The following is an 18,914-nucleotide window of genomic DNA, read 5'->3' as shown; positions in this document are numbered from 1 at the left end:
AGCGCCAGCCCTGCTTGCACCTGCTGACGGCGCTGAGTGATTGGGACTGGTGCTGGGCACCAGCAGCGGGTATGAGCAGCAGTTCCGGTGCTGGCAGCGGGTGCAAGAGGGGCCGGCGCCGACAGCGGGTGCGAGTGCCGGGCGGGACCGCGGCATGTGGGAGCAAAGAATTTTCAGTAACCACCAGAGGCTCGCCCTGATGACAGTGACCAGCACCCCGTCTTGGTCTGGTGCCCCCCGCTCATCTGCTCCACCACCCTGCCACGGCTGACACCTGCCATGTTCCACGCTCTGCTGCTTGCTGCCGAGGCCCGCCATGTTCCGCGTGCGCCCCCTGGTGGTCAGCACACGTCATAGCAACCGGTTGTTTGGTTCCACCGTTCGGTCTATTTGCATATTAGGGTTTTATATAGAGAGATTGCTGTGTAACTCTCACCAGTACCATTTCTAGAACTTTTCATCATGTCCAATAGGAACACTGTGTCTGTTAAACACTAATTCCACATCCCCTGCTCCCCCAGCCCCTGGTAACCACCAATCTACTTTCTGTCTCTATGAGTTTGACTATTCTAAGTACCTCATGTACGTGGAATCCTACAATACCCTACAGTATTTATCCTTTTGTGACTGGTTTAGTTCACTTAGCACATATTTTCAAGGTTCATCATGTTGTAGCATGTATTAGAATTTCATTCTTTTTTATCTTTATTGTTGAAAATATTACAGATGTCCCATTCCCTCCCTTCCCCCCCTCTCCACCCCCTTCACCCTGCTCCTGCCCCCTCCTCAGGCCTTCCCCACACTATTGTTTGTTCATGGGCTGTGCATATATGCATATAAGTTCTTTGGTTCATCTCCTTTTTGAGGCTAATATTCCATTGTGTGTATAATCCCTTTTTGTTTATCCACTCATCTGTTGGTGAGGTTTGGGTTGTTTCCACCACTTGGGTACTGTGAAGAATGCTGCCATGAACATGTGTGTGCAAGTATCTGTTCGAGTCTCTGTGTTCACTTCTTTTGGGTACATACCCAGAAGTGGAATTGCTGGATCTTATGATAGTTCTGTGTTTAACTTTTTGAGGAACCGCCAGATGTTTTCCACAGAAGCCGCACATTTTATATTCCCACCAGCGTTGCAAGAGGGTTCCACTTTCTCCTGGGGGAGGAGGAGTTGTATGTGCTCGGTATAAACCAGCTTGACTGGGGCCCAGATTTTACACGAGGCTGGATTAAGGAAGATCTTAAAAGCTGGCCATGGGATTGGTCCTTTATTCTGTGGGTTTTGGGATGCTGGTGAGGGCTCCTGAGCTCAGGGGAAAGCAGGATGATAGTGGTACTCCAGGAGGCTAAGGATCAAAGGATACGTGCAGGATGTGTTGGGCCCACGAAGTGGAACATGGTCCTCAGAAGATGGCAGTGATCCAGCTGGGAGACCTAGGCTCCATGTAGGAAGGCAGGAAAGGCAGGGATGAAAGTGGAGACACTTTTGGGCTCAGCGGTGCAGCATTGGCCACAACCTGTGCACCCTCATGTGGAGAGAGGACAAGGATATAAGTGTAAGCAGTGGTACCTCCTTGACCTCATGATTTCTGAGGTCCTACCTTGAAGATAGGAGGTTTAGAGGGGACCTGCATCTAGTTCGCTCCCTGTTTACTGAAGGCATAGACATTTGCAGCAGACCATGGAGCTGTATCTTGGATACTTGGAAGTATCCTCACCTAGTTGACCATCCTAGGGCTTGGCCCCCCTGAGTAGGGTAGGACCAGCGATGCTTGTAGAGGGAACAGAAACACCAAACTCAAAGTAAGATGGAGGGAAAGAAGGGAAAAGAAGGTGCCAGTTAGTGTGTCTAAACCAAAATGTGAGCTAGTTCCCAAGTTCTCATTTTGATCTCCCGTTTGCATAGTGTATAAAAATGATACAATCCCACAGAATACCACAGGGACGGTGTTTGTGTGGCCAGTTTGCTTTGCATTTGCCATTGTGCAAGCCAGCTTCTCCGTGGAAAAGCATTCCTGCCTCAGAATGCTTCTGCCCCTTTCGCTCGGTCCTTTTGTGTTTCCACCACTGACAATTTCTAAAAGATGCAAGGGTCCAGTTAGGGGCTGTCCTTTGTGTTACAGGAAGACTGAGTGCTCTTTGTGTCCAGGTGTGGGATCGTGAGCCCGTGGGTGGAGTGGGCAGATGGCTGGGTGTGGGTTTTAGTGGAGATAGGTTGCAAGAGAGTTTTAAATAACTTATTTAAAATAGATAGAATAAAGGGATCTACAATCAGATTTCTACACCATGATTAACTTAATTAGGCAGAGTGTGGGGAAATATGCTAAAAGGTTGATGTAATAACTGTTTCAGGGCATAGGATGTGGAAGACAATGAGACAGCGGCTGAAATGTGGCTGCAAGATGAGGCTGGGCGTGCTGGCCTGCCTGATAGCGGTGCCCCGCCCGGAAACCAGAACAAAGGCCGCCTGCCACACAGTTATCGGCGGTCACACAGGCTCGCCAGGGGCAGCCATCCCGACAGGGTTATAAGAATCACCATTAATAAGAACTATTACAATTCTCTGGGTTCTTTATAAATAGATGTCCTCTCTTGACACGGGTTTGTGTATATTTCTACCTGTGTTTTCAGATCTGGGGACTTAGATTTTTTTAAATGAATGATTCTTATCCTGGTGCTGAGAAAGAAAATGACTCCATTAAAAAAAAATCGCAGGCTGGTTTACATTTTTATCTGCAAGTTAAACTGTCAGCAGCCTTCGCCCCGCTTACTGCTGTGTGGAGAGGGTACGCTTGCTGACACGAGTAACGGAAGTTTGATGAGATGCAGCTGCCGACCCCGCAGGCCCGTTTGGGTTGTGCAGATACTGTTACCAAACTCGAATCCTCTCTGACTCAGCCAACCTGGTTTGGACCCTGGGAGCCAGTGGTTTGCCCAGCTGTGTAGACACCTTAGCGGTGGGGGAAGAGCCTGTTTCCTCAATGAGCACTAGTTGCCCCAGAGACTCCACAGGCTTGGAAGGGGACCATTCCCATGTTCCCCGAGGCCCTTGGAGCTTCTTAAGAAACGAACCTCCTGCTTTCCTCCATGAGGGGCCCCTGCAGGGACTCTGAAATCTATTCTAGCAGGAGCGCAGCAGAACTTCTCTCTGGTCCCTGACTGGAGGGCTGCTGAGCAGCCTGCCCGGCACCCAGGGAAGCCAGGAGGGCTTCAGAGAGGACTCCCTCCTTGTGGCTGCGCCAGGCCCTGGGTCACCGCGCTCAGTGCCGGCGATTGCACGTTTTGCATCTCCAGACAGGCCCGTGGGGCCGCTGTGAGAAATGACACTGAAAATGTGCAATGCCAAAGCCCTCTCTGCCGCACCTGAAGGAGATCCAAGCTCTGGACAGGATCAAAGAGGCTATAAACCCGGGGTGTAGGATGAAAGCTCCTGTGAGGCGGAGAACAGAGAGCAGAACTTGGCCGTGTTTCTAAAGACCTGTAGTTCCCACCAAAGGAAAAGAGGAGGGAGGAAGAGGGAGGGAGCAGAGAGAAGTGGTTTGGGAGAGGCCTTGAAAACTGGAGCTGACCCTAGGCTGATCTTTTCCCTGGAAGCTTGCTTTTGTAGCTGCTCAAAGACTGGGAGGTGCTTTCTAGCTAGTGTGGGGATTAAGAGGAAGGAAGGGACATGGAAAAAAACCATGGCAAATCACAGATAAGAGATGAGGAAGCTTATCTGGTGATTTGTTGAATTTGACTTTTTTTTTTTTTAACTATCGGAAAAACGCCATAATACCGGTGATATTGGGAAGGCCATGGAGCGTAGGCGCCCCGGGAGCCTGTGTGCACTAGATAGGAGAGTTCTGGTGGGCCAGGCCCGAGGGAGGCTCACCCTGAAAGTTGAGCTGAGATAGATGCTGGGTCACATCTTCAACGAGACAAGCGAGACTGTGGAGTTTCAGGAACAGTGACATGGGGTGGAGCACAGTTTTGGGGTGGGGGGTGTCCATAAGTAGACTTGCTCTGGAGCACTGACCTATGATGCTTCTCGGGTAGGAAGGACGATATGAAATTAAGATGTGTGCCTGCCATGGTGCCGGTATTTTGTTTTCTGCTTTAATGCTTCCAGAAACGTCCAGAGGGCCACCTGACCCATAGCAGCGGCCCCAAGCCACTCCCAGTTACCTTGAAGAGATCACTCTGGTCAGTTCATCTGAAATGGCTATGATTTTTAAGAGATAATATTAACGCAGTATTTAAATTAAATATAATAATTATATTTACCAAATCATATTGCAGAAAATGAAGGTAGGAGAAGCAGAAAAGAAAAAGCACATAATCCCACTCTGCATCATAGCCAGTTTTATTTAGACATATTGCTTTATAGTTCTTTCTTTAATGCGTCTAAATATAGTTTCGTTTCCAACATTACAAACTTCCCCCCACGTTTTTATGAAGTCTTCATAACTGTGATTTTTAAATTAACGGCATTTTGATTTCTTTGGGGATATTTGAAAGTGGCAGCATTTTGAGTTTTCTCATATTAGAGGTAGAGGTTTAATTGTAATTTAATTTGTGTGCGTGTATGTGTTTAAAAGGCATTTTATGCTAGATCTCAGCTATTAAAAAACACTGTCTTTTCTCGTGTTTCTGTTAACAGGGATCTACCGCACAGAAAAGGATAAAGGCACTTTGTATGAGCTCACATTCAAAGGGGACCACAAGCACGAATTCAGACGCCTTGTCCTGTTTCGACCGTTTGGCCCTATCATGAAAGTAAAAAAAGAAAAACTCAACATGGCCAACACGCTCATCAACATTATCGTGCCACTGGCAAAGAGGGTGGACAAGTTCCGACAGTTCATGCAGAATTTCAGGTTTGTGTGTTTGCACCTGTTTGTCTTCCCCCATGTGGTGCGTGTTAAGTGCTGATATCGTTTCCCGTCATCTCCCTCATTTCCCCCGCCGAGGACAAAGGCGTCTTTCTCTTCTTGTTCAACTCTGTTTTCTTCACATCACCTTTATCATTTGTGTTTGCCTTTCCCTAAAGCAATTAGAAAACCGCCAGATAAGCAGATGTACCTTTGGAAGGGAAACTGGGCAGGACTGGGTTTTCCTCGGGATCTACAAAGAAGGCCTCCGCCTGTGGCGTTCAGCTCTAACTTGAGTTTGGGCTCAGGTCTGGGGCCAACAGGGGCCATGCTATCGCACCGGTAGAGTGGGCCCTCTCCCAGGCTCTCAGAGGCGGGCGCCACGGCCGTGGACTTGTGCTGGAAGCTGGCTTCATTTGCTGCCCTGCTCTAGCAGTGGCCGGAGTGGATTGAATCAGAATCTATTTTTTATTCTAATCTATGTCCCCCGAGAATACATTTAGAATTGTGCCAAGGAATTTCCACGCAGTCATTTCTGTAGCTACTCAAGGAGACTAAGAAGACTAAGGGGGTTTTATTTTCAGATGCAGGAATGCTGTTTTACCTATGTGTCTTTAAAGCCTTGTGCAGTGTTGGAGCTTATAAGCTGTTATGGCTACATTCACTTACTGGTCGAGGTTAATCAGCTAACTTACTTAGCCAACTTGTTTTAAAGATAGCAAGTCACACACACACACACACACACACACACACGATAGCAAGTCATAGGTATCTAATTATAAATCCTGGAAGATCAGACTTATTTTTATAATCTTTTATCATTAAATTCACATTATTCAAAGCCATTAATGCTTCATATAAAGGTATGGTTGATACTTCTCAAAATTCTGGATAGTGAATGTACTCTTTTTTTTTTAATTTTTACATTTGAAGAGGAACCCTTTTCTAATTAAATTTTAAGGTCAGAATTCAGTAGTCTTAGAAGAGACTTTTGAGGGTCATTTACTCTAATCCTCCCTTAGTTCAGAATCCTTGAGAGTTCTCCTGACATACGCTTTTTCTATGCAATGTGCGTGTATGCCAGGTAACTACCTACTTAAAGGTAGGCTGTGCTTATGTTGAACAGCTGTAGATAGAAAGCACACTTTTATTAGGACCTGAAGTCCACCTTCCTGTAATTTCTACACAGTGGGTCTGAAGAAAGGACTGAACAAATTCATTTTCTATTAAACATCGTAGCCTTTCAGGTATTTGCAGAAAGCCATGGTAACTCCCTTTGTCTCTTCTGTGGTATCATTCGGAGTAGGGTGCACCGATCTTTCCGTCCATCTCCAGTTTGTAGGGTACCCCTGTGGGCACCATCATTTGACTGTTGACCACATTCTTCTGGCTTTAGTACTGAAGTGACTATGGTGTTGGCTTTTGTCTCCCTTTGGTGTTTCTAAGTTCTCTCCCTGTGTTCTCTTAGAAGGACTGAACCTGTGGCTGCACTAGGCATTAAGCCAAATCATTACTCCCAGAAGCAGGTGTGCCCATGTCTAGGACTAGGTCATAGTAAGTTCCTTTAGCCAGGAAGCTGCCTAGTGCTTGCCAGATTAAGGGCCCTGAGATTTGCTTCACTGCACATAGGCTAGTCTCTGAGTGTGCTGGGCTTGGTAAGGTAGTGCTTGTGCTAAAGGAATGTCTGCTCAGTGAAGGGCCAAGTCATCAGCCTAGGACCCCAAGGGCTTGGAAGCCTTGAATAGTAAGATATGTATGACTGCCATATATAGCACAATATATGTAAGATATGTATTGCCTTAGTGTCATGAGTATTACAAGGAATTAACCTAGAAGGGAAATATTGTTGGAAAAAAGTAAATAAATAGCTCACAAGACACCAAAATTGAGAGGGTAAAATACAATGTAGTTCTAGTCAATGTTTTAAAAACAGACAAAAATCCTAGGGTCTTTTTCCTTGACTATCACTCTTGAGATGCCTGTTGTTGCCTGTAGCCGGGGGGCGGGGGGGGGGTCGGGGGTCGGAAGACCTGTTACGTGGGGGTGGGGTGGGTATTCAGGCGGCCTGTGTGTGTGCCGGACACTCCACCAAACGCAGGGCTGAGAAGAGGAGATAGAGATGTAGCGCCCGCCTTCGTGGAGAGGAGATCTACTCATAGGAAGCTAGAAGCTACAGCAGAAATAGACACAAGGGACAGTGGGACCCAGAAAGGCAGCCCAGGACAGAGGACACTTGAGCAGAAGCCTGAGTGGGGAGTTTGCTCTGTAGCCCAGGTTCTGAGTGTACTGAGGTCTCTGAAAAAATGAGGTGAGAGATGGCACTCAAACCTGAGGCTGTTTAATTCTGTGAGAACTCAGTAAAGGTGGTGTTTCAAGCCAGTCAGCAGAGGATGAACTGTCCAGTGCATGGCTTTAGCACAGTTAATTACATGTGATTCTTCACACCAAAACCCAGAGTAAATTCCAGTCAATTAAATATTTAAATGCAGGTAATATGACCATAAAAAGTATTGGGAGAAAATGTAAGGGGCTGTTTATTAAGTATTTGATGTTGTCTGTATGAAGTCCCTTCCATCCCAAGACAGAAAATTATTAGCTGTGGTAGGCACTGACTCCTGTTGGATTCTCTCTGTCTTATAAATAGTTACCATATATTTTGTTTAAAAATTCAGTGACAGGTTTTGGGTTGTTCTGTGCTTTTGTAATTTAAACATGACTTTTTAGTTTGTAAAAGTGATCCATGGCTATTATAAGACCTTTAAACAATATAGGACACAACAAGGATTAAATTATTTACAAATTCACTCCTGACTCTGCCTCCCCAAATTCATCATTCTTAATATTAATTGCATATTGTTCTAGGTGCCTTTCTTTGTATATTTGCAGATGAAAAAATAACTTGCTGCTCTAGCTGGTTTGGCTCAGTGGATAGAGCATCAGCCTGTGGACTGAAGGGTCCTGGGTTTAATTCCGATCAAGGCCACATACCTTGGTTGTAGGCTCTTCCCCAGCCCAGGCCTGGTCAGAAGTCGTGCAGGAGACAACCAACCAATGTGTCTCTCTCTCATCGATATTTCTCTCTGTCTTTCCCTCTCTCTTCCACTCTCTCTAAAAATCAATGGGAAAATATCCTTGGGCGAGGGAAAAAAAATAACTTGCTATCTGGGAATAATTTAATACAACATGAGATATACTGTGTGTTCTATTTTTAATTAAATAATTAAATTTTACCTTACTTAAATTTATGGAAGAGAATCTGAAGTACCATAGAAGAAATTGCTGATCTTTAAGAAAGTGTTTCTCAACTATAAGAGATCCCTCTAAAGTTGCAAAAGTGATTTTTCAAAACAGAGAAGATTGGAATTATTATGTAATTTTTACTACATAATACTTTTAATTTTAGACTGGATTGGTTGCAATTACAATAAGAAGAGAAAATCAGCACACTGATGCTTCCTTCCTCTCCTGCGTCCCATTTTCCAATTTTTTCAGCTTTGTATTACTTTTACCTTCTCAGGGTTTGCAGCGTTTACATTCTGTTTTATCCAGTACTTCCAGTACTTACATGGATTCACTGTTTTCATTAGCAGTTCTCCAACAATAGCTTCTTCAATTCTGAGGCCTTGGTTGAGTCAAGAAATTCCTTCAAGAAGGATCATACATTCTTCGGACTAGAATGTCTGCTCATTATCTTGATGCTTTAAGTGTCACCTGGCCGAACTTAAAATTCTCGGGGGACACTTTCTTTCCTCAGGACTTTGTAGATATTCTTTTGGCATCTAATGGTACCATGAAGAAGTGTTAGGACAATTTTAGTCTCTTCTGAAAATGACTTACTTTTGCCTGAATGTCCAAAGAATTCTTTCTTTAGTCTTGAATCATAATAGCTTAATTAGGATATGTCTCTGGTCAATGTCTATTGTGTTCTCTCAGATTTCTCTATAATTCAGTTTCCTATTTTGCTGTGTAAATTCTTCTGTTTCAGGGAACTTTTTTTGCTGCTCTAATTTTGAGTACCTTTCCCGCTTCATTTGTTTGGATTCTCTGTTTTGCAGACACAATTGTGTATTCTCAGGTGTTCTCAATTTTTTACTTGTTTCTCATTTTTTAATGCCTTTGTATTTTATCTGTTTTCACATAAGCCTTTTCTTTATGAGGAATTTGGTTTTCAGATATGTCTATTCTGTACTTTGGTATTTTTAATTATTCTGTTCAGTTTTTTGTCCATTTATCAATGTGTTTTCTGAGCATAGAATATGCCTAGGAACTGTTGTTTTTGTCATATCCTCTTTGAACTTTAAAAAATGGAATTCACATTTTTATTAAGAAAGTGTGAAACATTCGTAAGACATTTTCTTCTGTTTGAGTTATCTCTTCTTTCAGATTTGGTTTTTCATTGGCTTTTTGAATGCTATTTCTCCCTTAATTCTCTCTCTTTCTTCCTTTAATTTTGTTGTTATTCTTGAAATGTGGTAGGTGTGATGTTTGTTTTCATCCCTCTTCTTTATGGCACACTGAGGGCCATCCAGCCCCTTTGCTCTGATGTCAGAGTGGATTCTTCTTGGCTACTTTCGAGTCTTGACTGAGAACTGTTTGTGTCCCGCTCCCAGCGATATTCTGCGGACAGGGCATTTATTGTTCCATTTGCTTCATTTGTAGTCTGAAAGAACATGTAGAAGAGAGGAAGAACTCAGCTGGGGTTTTGTGCAGCCTTTGTTGGAGGATCCTACTTCCTGTGGCTCTTCTGAGTCCTGGTATGGATCTGGGAGTTGCACCAGGCTCACTTGACCCAACTGTGGATGGATCTTTTCCCTGAGGGGTAGATTATTTGTCTCTCAGAATGGGCCCTTGGTCAAGGATTGAGGCCTGGAACATCAGAGAGAATCAGCCCCATTTGTTTACTTCTCTTAACTCATTTATGTGTTGTCTTCAGCAGCTCTTTCCACAACTCCCATAAGTCCAAAAGAAGAGAAAAGATAAAGCTTTGTTCCTATATTTAAAGGTGTGTGTATGTCAGGGGAAGACATGTATAAGATATGTCATCTGCCTATCGGCATCTCTTATCTCTTCTCCTTTTTCCGCTCTTATGGTGGATCTTGACAATGTGATGGTCTTTTGTCCTTTGGTTCTGCCAAGTACACCCTTTTTGGAAGGGTTACTTTACAAAGAACAATTAGGTTAGTTCTACCTTTCTTCTCTACTTTCTACCTGATGTGGAGAGACCAAATATTCCACTGTGGCTCTTTCTGTGCTGAGATCCTGAAGTGAAAATTGGAGATCCTCTCTCTCCCCAGCGCAGCCATCCCTCTGGGCTGCCTTCCCCCGACCCCGGCTGCTTCTCCAGCTCCTCTTTCTGAGGCAGCTGCTGGAGGTGGAAGCCACATGAAGCTAAAACAAAATCGTCTGTTTCTTTCCTTGGCCTCCTGTTTGTGATGTTTAAGACATAGGTGTGTGTCCCTTTCATTGGTCATTTAGTGGTAGCAAGACCTTAGCCATTTTCCACATTTTGGTACATGGCTTGCAGTTGTCATTGTTTGAAGTTAATTTACTTAAAGCATTATCTACTTAAAGCATTATCTTTTAAAAGGTAAACGCCCTGTACACTACTCAACTGTTACTGCGTCATTCCATCCTGCCTTGTACTATAGCTCTTCAGCAGTCCGTTTCTTCCAATGCACTGTGAAAAGGCAGGTGTGGTGACCAGTTGTCCCAGTCACTTGGGGCTGAGGAGTTTTCTTGCGATGTGGACTTTCAGTGCTAAAACATGGAGAATCCCAGGGAAACTGGATAGTTGGTTCCCCAACAGGGCCATACATGATTGTTCTTCTTACTTGTGACACAATGAGAATAATGCATTGCACAACCAAATTGGCTCGCGGGATCCAGGCAGGCTGTGTCCAGGTACAAATCATTACAGCAAAACACAGACAGCTTCATGTCCAGTCATCCACACACACACTCTTTCTCATTCACATCGTGGGGATGGAGTCTAGTGAGAATTCTCTGAAAAATACAAATGTTACAAGACCATTCAGACAGACAGTGATGTTTCCATAGCACTCTGCTCCTTCTCTCATCAAGCATTTGTTTGTTGCATTACAGACGGTTTCAGTCATGAACAAGAGGAGCGCTTCTCACGGGCAGGAGTGTCTGACTCATTTTTAAGCTCCCCTGGTAGAGTATCTGGCACACAGCCTGTTGTTTGTTTGGTTATTGTTCGTTGAATGGAGGAAGGAATAAATGAATAAATGGCAGGGAACCCCAGAGTGGACCTCTGGACAAATTCTGCTTTGCCTTCTCGGGAAGCCTCAGCTGCTGAATGGACAGTAAAGGTCCAAAGTGTCTGTTCTATTCCTTGAAAACAGGAAGTGTTTTGAATGGATTTTAAAATGCCAGAAACGATATCCCTAGGGGGGAAAACACACACATGAGAATGCTTCTTTATTCAGGCTCAGCGCCTGACCCTCTAATGATTCTGGGATGGACTTCTTCCAACTGCAGACACTTTAAAGAACAGATTTTTGGGTGCTTGGCGCTGTGTGCGTGCTTTCATTCTACCTGGTGAGTGTGCAGGAGGGATCATTTACCTACAGAGAATTTCATTGTCGGTAGGTGATGATTCAGTCTGCAGGGACTGGGGCTCCGAGGGAGCTCTGCGTATTAAAGCTGCCTCATCCGGGGCCTCGTGTGTTTGGTCCCGTGTCTGCTTCTAGGAGCTCTGCCATCAGTCTGGGTTTCAGAGGCAGCTCTTACCTTTCTTCCACAGGAAATAAACAGAATTCTCAGAACCACGCCTGTGAGCCGGCAGAGCCCTGAGTGCCTCTTGCCCTGGGTCAATATACTAGTAACCGTGCCTTAGATTTCTCCCACCTGGAATTCTCTTCTTCCTCCTCTACCTTTTTAAACCCCGTCCATATTTCAAGGCCCCAGCCCACAGAATTCCCCGTGCTTTCTGAATTCGCTACATTTTTTATCAATGCCATGAGGTGTCCGTATTTTATTTGAGCTGATTTTATTTCTTATGTAAGTTTTTTGAGGTGAGGAACTGTATCTTCTATTTCTTTGGATTTCTCCCAGCCACCCGAGCTAGACAATCACTCCTTTTTGAAGTCATTATAAAATGCATCGAATAAATTGGCCTCTGCAATTAGAGCACACAGATTTCCAGAACGCTATGATATGGATTGTTGTTTGGGGGTTAAGGAAAGTAGCTAACACAGAGACAAAAGGAATAAAATGGAAGGACATGCAAAATATCAAGATATCACAAAAGATCGTCTTGCCAGTAGAATCTTTCCATTAACGTGCTTCCAGAAAACACCTGTAAAATTATGCACACACATACACATATATGTATACACAGACATGTACACCTAAACACATATTTACGCAGATACTTTGGCCTACACATATCTGCACATACATGTACACACACTACACATAGAGATGAAGTAAGTGCTCAGCAGAGGATCATACTGTGGTAGCTACACAGAAACTAGGTGTTACCATTGAGAGAGCAGGACATGGGCAAATAACAAGCTTTAGTGGGGACAGCAGGTGTAGACCAGTCCAGAGCCGGAGGCCCGGCACTGAGAGGGCTGCCGGGACCCTGGAGTATGAGGTGCCCGGTGCCTGGGACAGAGTCACAGGGAGGAGAAATGGGGACGTAGTGAAAGTAGGTGTATCTGCTTGGGAAGGGTGACCGGCTGCAGCTGTGCCTATGCCTTATCATTCCCTTGGACAGTCATGCCCCTGGGTGTTCCCAAGAGTTTCTAGAGTCCCAAATGGAAAAATGTTTTTACCTTTACACGTTCAGTCTTTAAGACTGTTTGGCACACAAGAGCAAAGTCAGGGACAAGGATTCTGGTTTCAACCTCTCGGGGCTTTAGCTTGCTCATCTGTACAATGGAATTTGTGTGTTATTTATTTCATAGACTTCTGATGGCAAAGAAGGGTAGGATCAGTGCCCTTCCCATGGCACTGGGTGTCGCAATGGGCTAGGCCTGTGGTAGATTGGACCTGTAGCCTTTAAGTTTCTATTGACCAGAACTGCACATTTAAATTTCATTGTTTCTTGGTAAAAATCAATACAAATACAGGTCATTGTTTTGGTCAAGCTTATTTTAAGACCCTTTTGCACTTTACAAAATAGGTTATTTGCTTGGGCCTTTCCTGTTACTGTGGAAACAGGTCCAGACATACACATGTTTTATTTTCTAGGGAGACATGCATCCAACAGGATGGGAGAATTCATCTCACCGTTGTTTACTTTGGGAAAGAAGAAATGAATGAGGTCAAGGGAATACTTGAAAACACTTCCAGGTAAGTACGACGTGGAGCCATAATCAGGAATTATGGTCACTGAGCTCATACACATCCAAGGCTGAAACTCCGATTTTTGTCTTATTATCCAGAGGCAGCTCTTACCTTTCTTCCACAGAATTCTCAGAACCATGCCTGTGAGCAGGCAGAACCCTGTGTGCCCCTTGCCCTGGGTCAATATACTAGTAACCGTGCCTTAGATTTCTCCCACCTGGAATTCTCTTCTTCCTCCTCTACCTTTTTAAACCCCGTCCATATTTCAAGGCCCCAGCCCACAGAATTTCCTGTGCTTTCTGAATTCGCTATATTTTTTATTAATGCCATGAGGTTAGTTGGTTGCTGGCCGTGTGTAGGGGGAATTCTGCCTGACACTGGTGCTCATTGTGCAGGGTGTTGTTGATTTTGACTTTGAGATAAACTGCTGTGAGCAGCCAGGATAGGGAGCATGGGCTTCTTTGGGCTTCCGCATGATTGGATGTCTTCACTTTCAGCACTGCAGGTTTGAGGTCTTTATGTCACAGAGTGGGAATTGGGGAGGGCACGGCTGTGCAGTCAGCGCCATCTCAGCCACAGCTTGTAAGGCTAAGAGTGATATCCATGCTTGGATGGCACTCACTCAGCCAATGGTCTCACCCTTCTGATTTTCATTCATTATGCATATTGAGAGAGGAGAGGGAAGCAGGAAGTGATGACTGGGCAGGATCCTTAATTAAATCTATTCAGTTGAACAGAAATTATTTAACTAAAAACTTTAGACTTAGGATTTATATTTATACCCCATTGACCAGTTGTTAGGAAAATAAATATGTTTAACGACAGTAGAGATGGATTTTTCCCCTACAGATATTTAGTTAATAAATAAACATCTATGGCATTTTCTACTAGTGAGGAAGCTGGAATGGTACTGCCATGCTCCCTTGTGGTTTGTTTTGGATGTTTGCAGGGTTTCAGTTGAGTAATCGGAGGGGGTGGGAGGGTAGTTTCTCCGTAAGTGAAGCTTAGAGGGTGGTAGTGGCAGAAATAGTCTGAATAGGTCCAAATTGTTAGAAATGCTCTTAAACGGTGTCATGGGAATGAGACAGACACTTGAAAATGGCTTGGTGCTTAGCCAATCAAAAAGTTGATGGGCAGACAGACCAATCAGGAAGTCCATTCTCCTTTTATCCCTGACTCTTCGCTGCACCATGCTCTGATTGGCTTAAGAAAGTGGCTTCAGGTTCTGGCTCGAATGACTAATTCAAGTGGAGTGGTGCAAAGGGGGTGGGGTTGTTCTAGGACCTAGAACAGCGGTTCTCAACCTGTGGGTCGCAACCCCTTTGGGGGTAGAATGACCCTTTCACAGGGGTCGCCTAAGACCATCGGAAAACACATATATAATTACATATTGTTTTTGTGATTAATCACTATGCTTTAATTATGTTCAATTTGTAACAATGAAAATACATCCTGCATATCAGATATTTACATTACGATTCATAACAGTAGCAAAATTACAGTTATGAAGTAGCAACGAAAATAATTTTATGGTTGGGGGTCACCACAACATAAGGAACTGTATTAAAGGGTCGCGGCATTAGGAAGGTTGAGAACCACTGTTCTAGGTTAAGCTACAAAATGGAGATTTATATAAAAAGGAAATGGAGTCAGTATCTAAACTATACCTGTGACAGAAAAGACTTTTTGATTCTCACAATATGGCCTAAATATAAACAGAACCTCTGTTTTGAATTTCTGGTAAATGGTAATCGGATGACAGTCAGAGGATAAGATTCCAAGATTGGGTGCACTCTGTATTTATTTTCATGCTTTGTTACTAATTTTGTATTAATGGGCACAAGAACAGAATGCTAATTATACTTATTCAACCATTCTGAGGCAGTCCCCTAGCCAAATGTTGCCCACCACTTCTTTCTGTAAGTTTTGTTGGAATGCAGGCATGCTCATTTGTTTATATACTATTTATGGTGGCTTTTGTGGTACAGCTGCAGAATTGAATAGTTGTGACAGAGAATGTATGACTCGCCAAGCGTAAACTCTCTCCTCTCTTGTCCCCTCCAGAAAAAGTTTGCTGAATTCTGTTTTAAATCAGTTGTGAGTTAAGAGTTTAAAACCAGTAACAGCTTAAAGCTACGGCCTCTGTTGAAGGGAGATCAAAGAGAATAAAATAGTTGAATATCCTAAATGTGAAATAGAAATATCTCTACTGCAATGGGCTGCAATATCCTTTTCACCTCTGCTTAGGAATGGGGAGTATGAATTATTAGAATTCGTGTCCTCTGCACTGTGGATAGGTTTTAATGTCTCTGGAATTATCCATCTCTGGGAGTTGATCTTTTTAAAGTTTCCCAGATGATTCTAACACGCAGCCAGGATTGAGAGCTTTTGTCTGAGAAAGTGGCGGTCCACGCCAGGGGCTGTCCAGGAGAGGCCTTGATGGCAGCCAGCTGCCCATTCCGAGGTGTTTGTAAATAGCTCTCCAGGTGACCCTCAGTCCTGTTAGGTCTGGCACCTTCCCAGGACAGCAAAGGATGACCAGACATTTGCTGATAGATACATATAACCAAATTTACCCAAGTCTGATGGATGATATATATGACAACTTACATGAGAATCTTTTAAAATCATTTTTATCATTCTTTGAAGATGGTATGACTCTTATTCACATGCATCTTATCTTTGAATAATAATCATTATTATTATTTTCGTGGATGATCTTTAGTATTCTCAGCAATGTCACAAGATAGATGCTATTAGCCCCATTTCAAAAACTTAGCGAGGTTGTTTAGACATTGTTATGGGAAATACCCTTTCAAATGACTAGAATGCTTACGGACTCTTATTATCAAAGGCATTTTTTCACCATATCAAATTACCTGACAAGCTGAATTCTCAATCAGCAGGTTGCTTGGTGAGCAAAGAATGAAGAGAATATGATCAAGAAAAGTAACATCATTTAAGTGGTAGGGATCCTTTACTTGAAAAGTTGAAAAATTTCTAGGGGTTAATCTACCCATAGCAGAGAACGTCGTGTTAGAGACTGAATTGACCAGTGCTTTAAAGAAAGAGGTGCTACAGAAATCTTGGCAACATTTATTGGAACCCCATTTTTCTCTGTGGATGTCCTCATTCTGTTAACTGGTGATATCTGCAGTATTGATGCCACTGATGCCTTGGGGCCTGTCCTACACCCTCCATTGTGTTGCTTTGATCAGACCATCTCTCCTAGGAATGCCCCACTCTCTGCAGCCAGCCTGAGTCCATAGTAATCCAGTTGAAAACTTAAATAAGAAGCTTTTAAAGTCATCTTTATCATTCTTTTAAGAAGGTATAACTCTTGTTCACATGCATCTTACCTTTGAATAATAATAATTATTATTATTTACATGGAGGATCTTATTTAATTTTCACAGCAACCTCACAAGATAGTAGTAGATGCGGTTAGCTGCATTTTAAAAACTGAGGCTGAGTGAGGTTGTTACTCAGGCTGCCACCCGACACCTGGGAGAGCCAGGATCTGAAGCTTGTCTGTGAACTTCCAGGACTCACGCCTTGAACTCTTCACTCCAATGTACTCCATCCTAAAATCCATAATTGTTAGTTGAAAGTAATGAGATATGAAATCAGTCTAAATGAAATTTATTTCATTTGGGTATCAGTATTGTGATTAAACTGCTCTAAATGCAGCTAAGTATATAGTTAAGAATATCTTTTCAAAATCTACTTTGATGACTATGTGCAATGTTTTACTCACTCAGTTTATGCTCACTCAGTTGAGCTTTACTTTTCAGTTGATTGCTATAAATCAGTGCTTTGCAAACTGAAGTTTGTGATTTATTAGAAAGTTGTGAAATAGATTTATGCTCAGTATTACAAAATAATTGAAATAGAGTGGATAGAAGCTATAAGTAGTAAGGATAAATATTGTTTCATTAAATTTTAATTTCTGTGTGTGTGTGTGATAATATATAATACTAGAAGCCCATTGCATGAAGATTCGCGCAGTAGGCCTTCCTTCCCCTGGCTGCCGGCACCGGTTTTCCTCTGGCACCTGGGACCCAGGTCTTTGGTCCGCTGTGGCCGCAGCGAGGCTTGGCTTCTCCTCCAAGCCTCTTCAGTCTTCAGTCTTCAGTCCCTGCCTGCGTATGCAAATTAACCGCCATCTTTGTTGGCTTAATTTGTATAGTCGCTCTGATTGGCTGATGGGCGTAGTGGAGTGACATCAATTTGCATGTTTCTCTTTTATTAGTGTAGATATTCCTTTATAAGATCTTTGGTAAAAATATTTACCAAAGAAAGCAGTATCAATCAGTTCTTAATATCTGATTCTTATTCCACAGAGTTTTCCATATTAAGCTTTAGTTAATCACAGGTTACAGCCTCTCGCTCAGTGGTTCTCAAATATAAGTGTGCTTTGTATAATCTGGGATGCTTTTAAAAATGCACATTCCTGGGACCCAACCCCAGAAATTCTGAGTCAATAGGCCTGAGATTAAGCTTAAGAATCAACATTTAGAATGAGTTCCATATGTTGATGTGGGTGGTCAATGGCTCCCACTTTGAGAAATTCTGGCTGAGGTAGACATATGCTTGGAGCTACACACAGTAAGTCCTCAATGTCATCAAGAGGATCTGTGACTTTAAGTGAAACAGTGTATAAGAAAACTAATTGTACCATAGGCTACTTGATATAAACAAGAGTTAAGTTCCTATGACATATCATCAATCTATAATAATAAAAACATAATATGCTAATTAGACCGGACATCCTTCCAGATGTCATTCCGTGGAAGCCAGGGTTGCGAGGGAAGCCTGGGTCTTGGGTGCCTGCTGGGTGCCAGAGGGAAGCCGGTGCTGGCAGCTGGGGGAAGGAAGGCCTACTCTTGCATGAATTTCGTGCTTTGGGCCTCTAGTGTTAAAATAAAACAATGTTGGCCATGCCAATGTTATTTGAGGACTCTTTAATATTTTGGAAGAGTTTTGAGAAGGATTGGTGGAATTCACTAGTGAAGCCATCTGGTCCTGAGCTTTCATTTGTTGGGAGATTTTTGACTACTGATTGAATCTGCTTACTCATTATTGATTTGTCCAGATTTTTCTATTACTTCATGATTCAGTCTTGGTGGGTTGTATGTTTCATGAATTCATTTTTTCTAAATTACGTAATTTATTAGCATATAATTACACATAATCTCTTATGATACTTTGCGTTTCTGTGTTACCAATTCCAATGTCTCCTCTTTTGTTTATAATTTTTATTAATTTGAGTTCTCATTTTCTTTGGTAGTCTAGCCAATGACTTATCAATTGTTTATCTTTTCAAAAGGAACTTGCTAAAACAGAGCCTTGTATAAGCTCAGAATCTAGAAAATTCTAAATTAATTGTTCAAACTGCCTATTTTAAATCCTTTACTGTATTCAGATGTCTTCAGTAAGTAGAATTCATAGGCGATTTTAGTATTTAGGGCTCTTAGATTTAAAACTGTAAATTATACATTGAATACAATACTGGTTCCTATGTAAATTTTTAAGTGCTTCTTTAAAATGAAGGGTTGTTGTGGGAAGTGTCACGTTAAGAGAATTTCCTTGCAGTGGTGGGAAGAAGTATGTATTAGAGTAAATCATATTAGACAGCAAGATCTTCCATCATTTTTTAATCCAGCAGTTCTGGGAAATGCAAGTCAATTAGAGAAATTAAATCTCCAGCAGAAACCCTAGCTTTCTCAGGTCATTATAACCTCTATC

General features: G+C 42.8%; 1 protein-coding gene across 3 annotated transcripts in view; it reads left to right on the top strand.

Moving 5' to 3' along the window:
* CSGALNACT1 (chondroitin sulfate N-acetylgalactosaminyltransferase 1) overlaps nt 1–18,914 on the top strand; it is a 252,115-nt gene that overhangs the window by 213,575 nt on the left and 19,626 nt on the right. For all 3 annotated transcript variants that reach the window (XM_023760843.1, XM_023760845.1, XM_023760844.1), the window contains 2 exons: nt 4,640–4,856; nt 13,071–13,172. In XM_023760843.1, the coding sequence (XP_023616611.1) occupies nt 4,640–4,856; nt 13,071–13,172 (319 nt within the window). The remainder of the gene's footprint in view (nt 1–4,639; nt 4,857–13,070; nt 13,173–18,914) is intronic.

The sequence above is a fragment of the Myotis lucifugus genome, unplaced genomic scaffold (assembly GCF_000147115.1).
Source record: "Myotis lucifugus unplaced genomic scaffold, Myoluc2.0 scaffold_194, whole genome shotgun sequence".
NCBI classification, from domain to species: domain Eukaryota; kingdom Metazoa; phylum Chordata; class Mammalia; order Chiroptera; family Vespertilionidae; genus Myotis; species Myotis lucifugus.
This window is presented reverse-complemented; position numbering and strand designations above follow the sequence as displayed.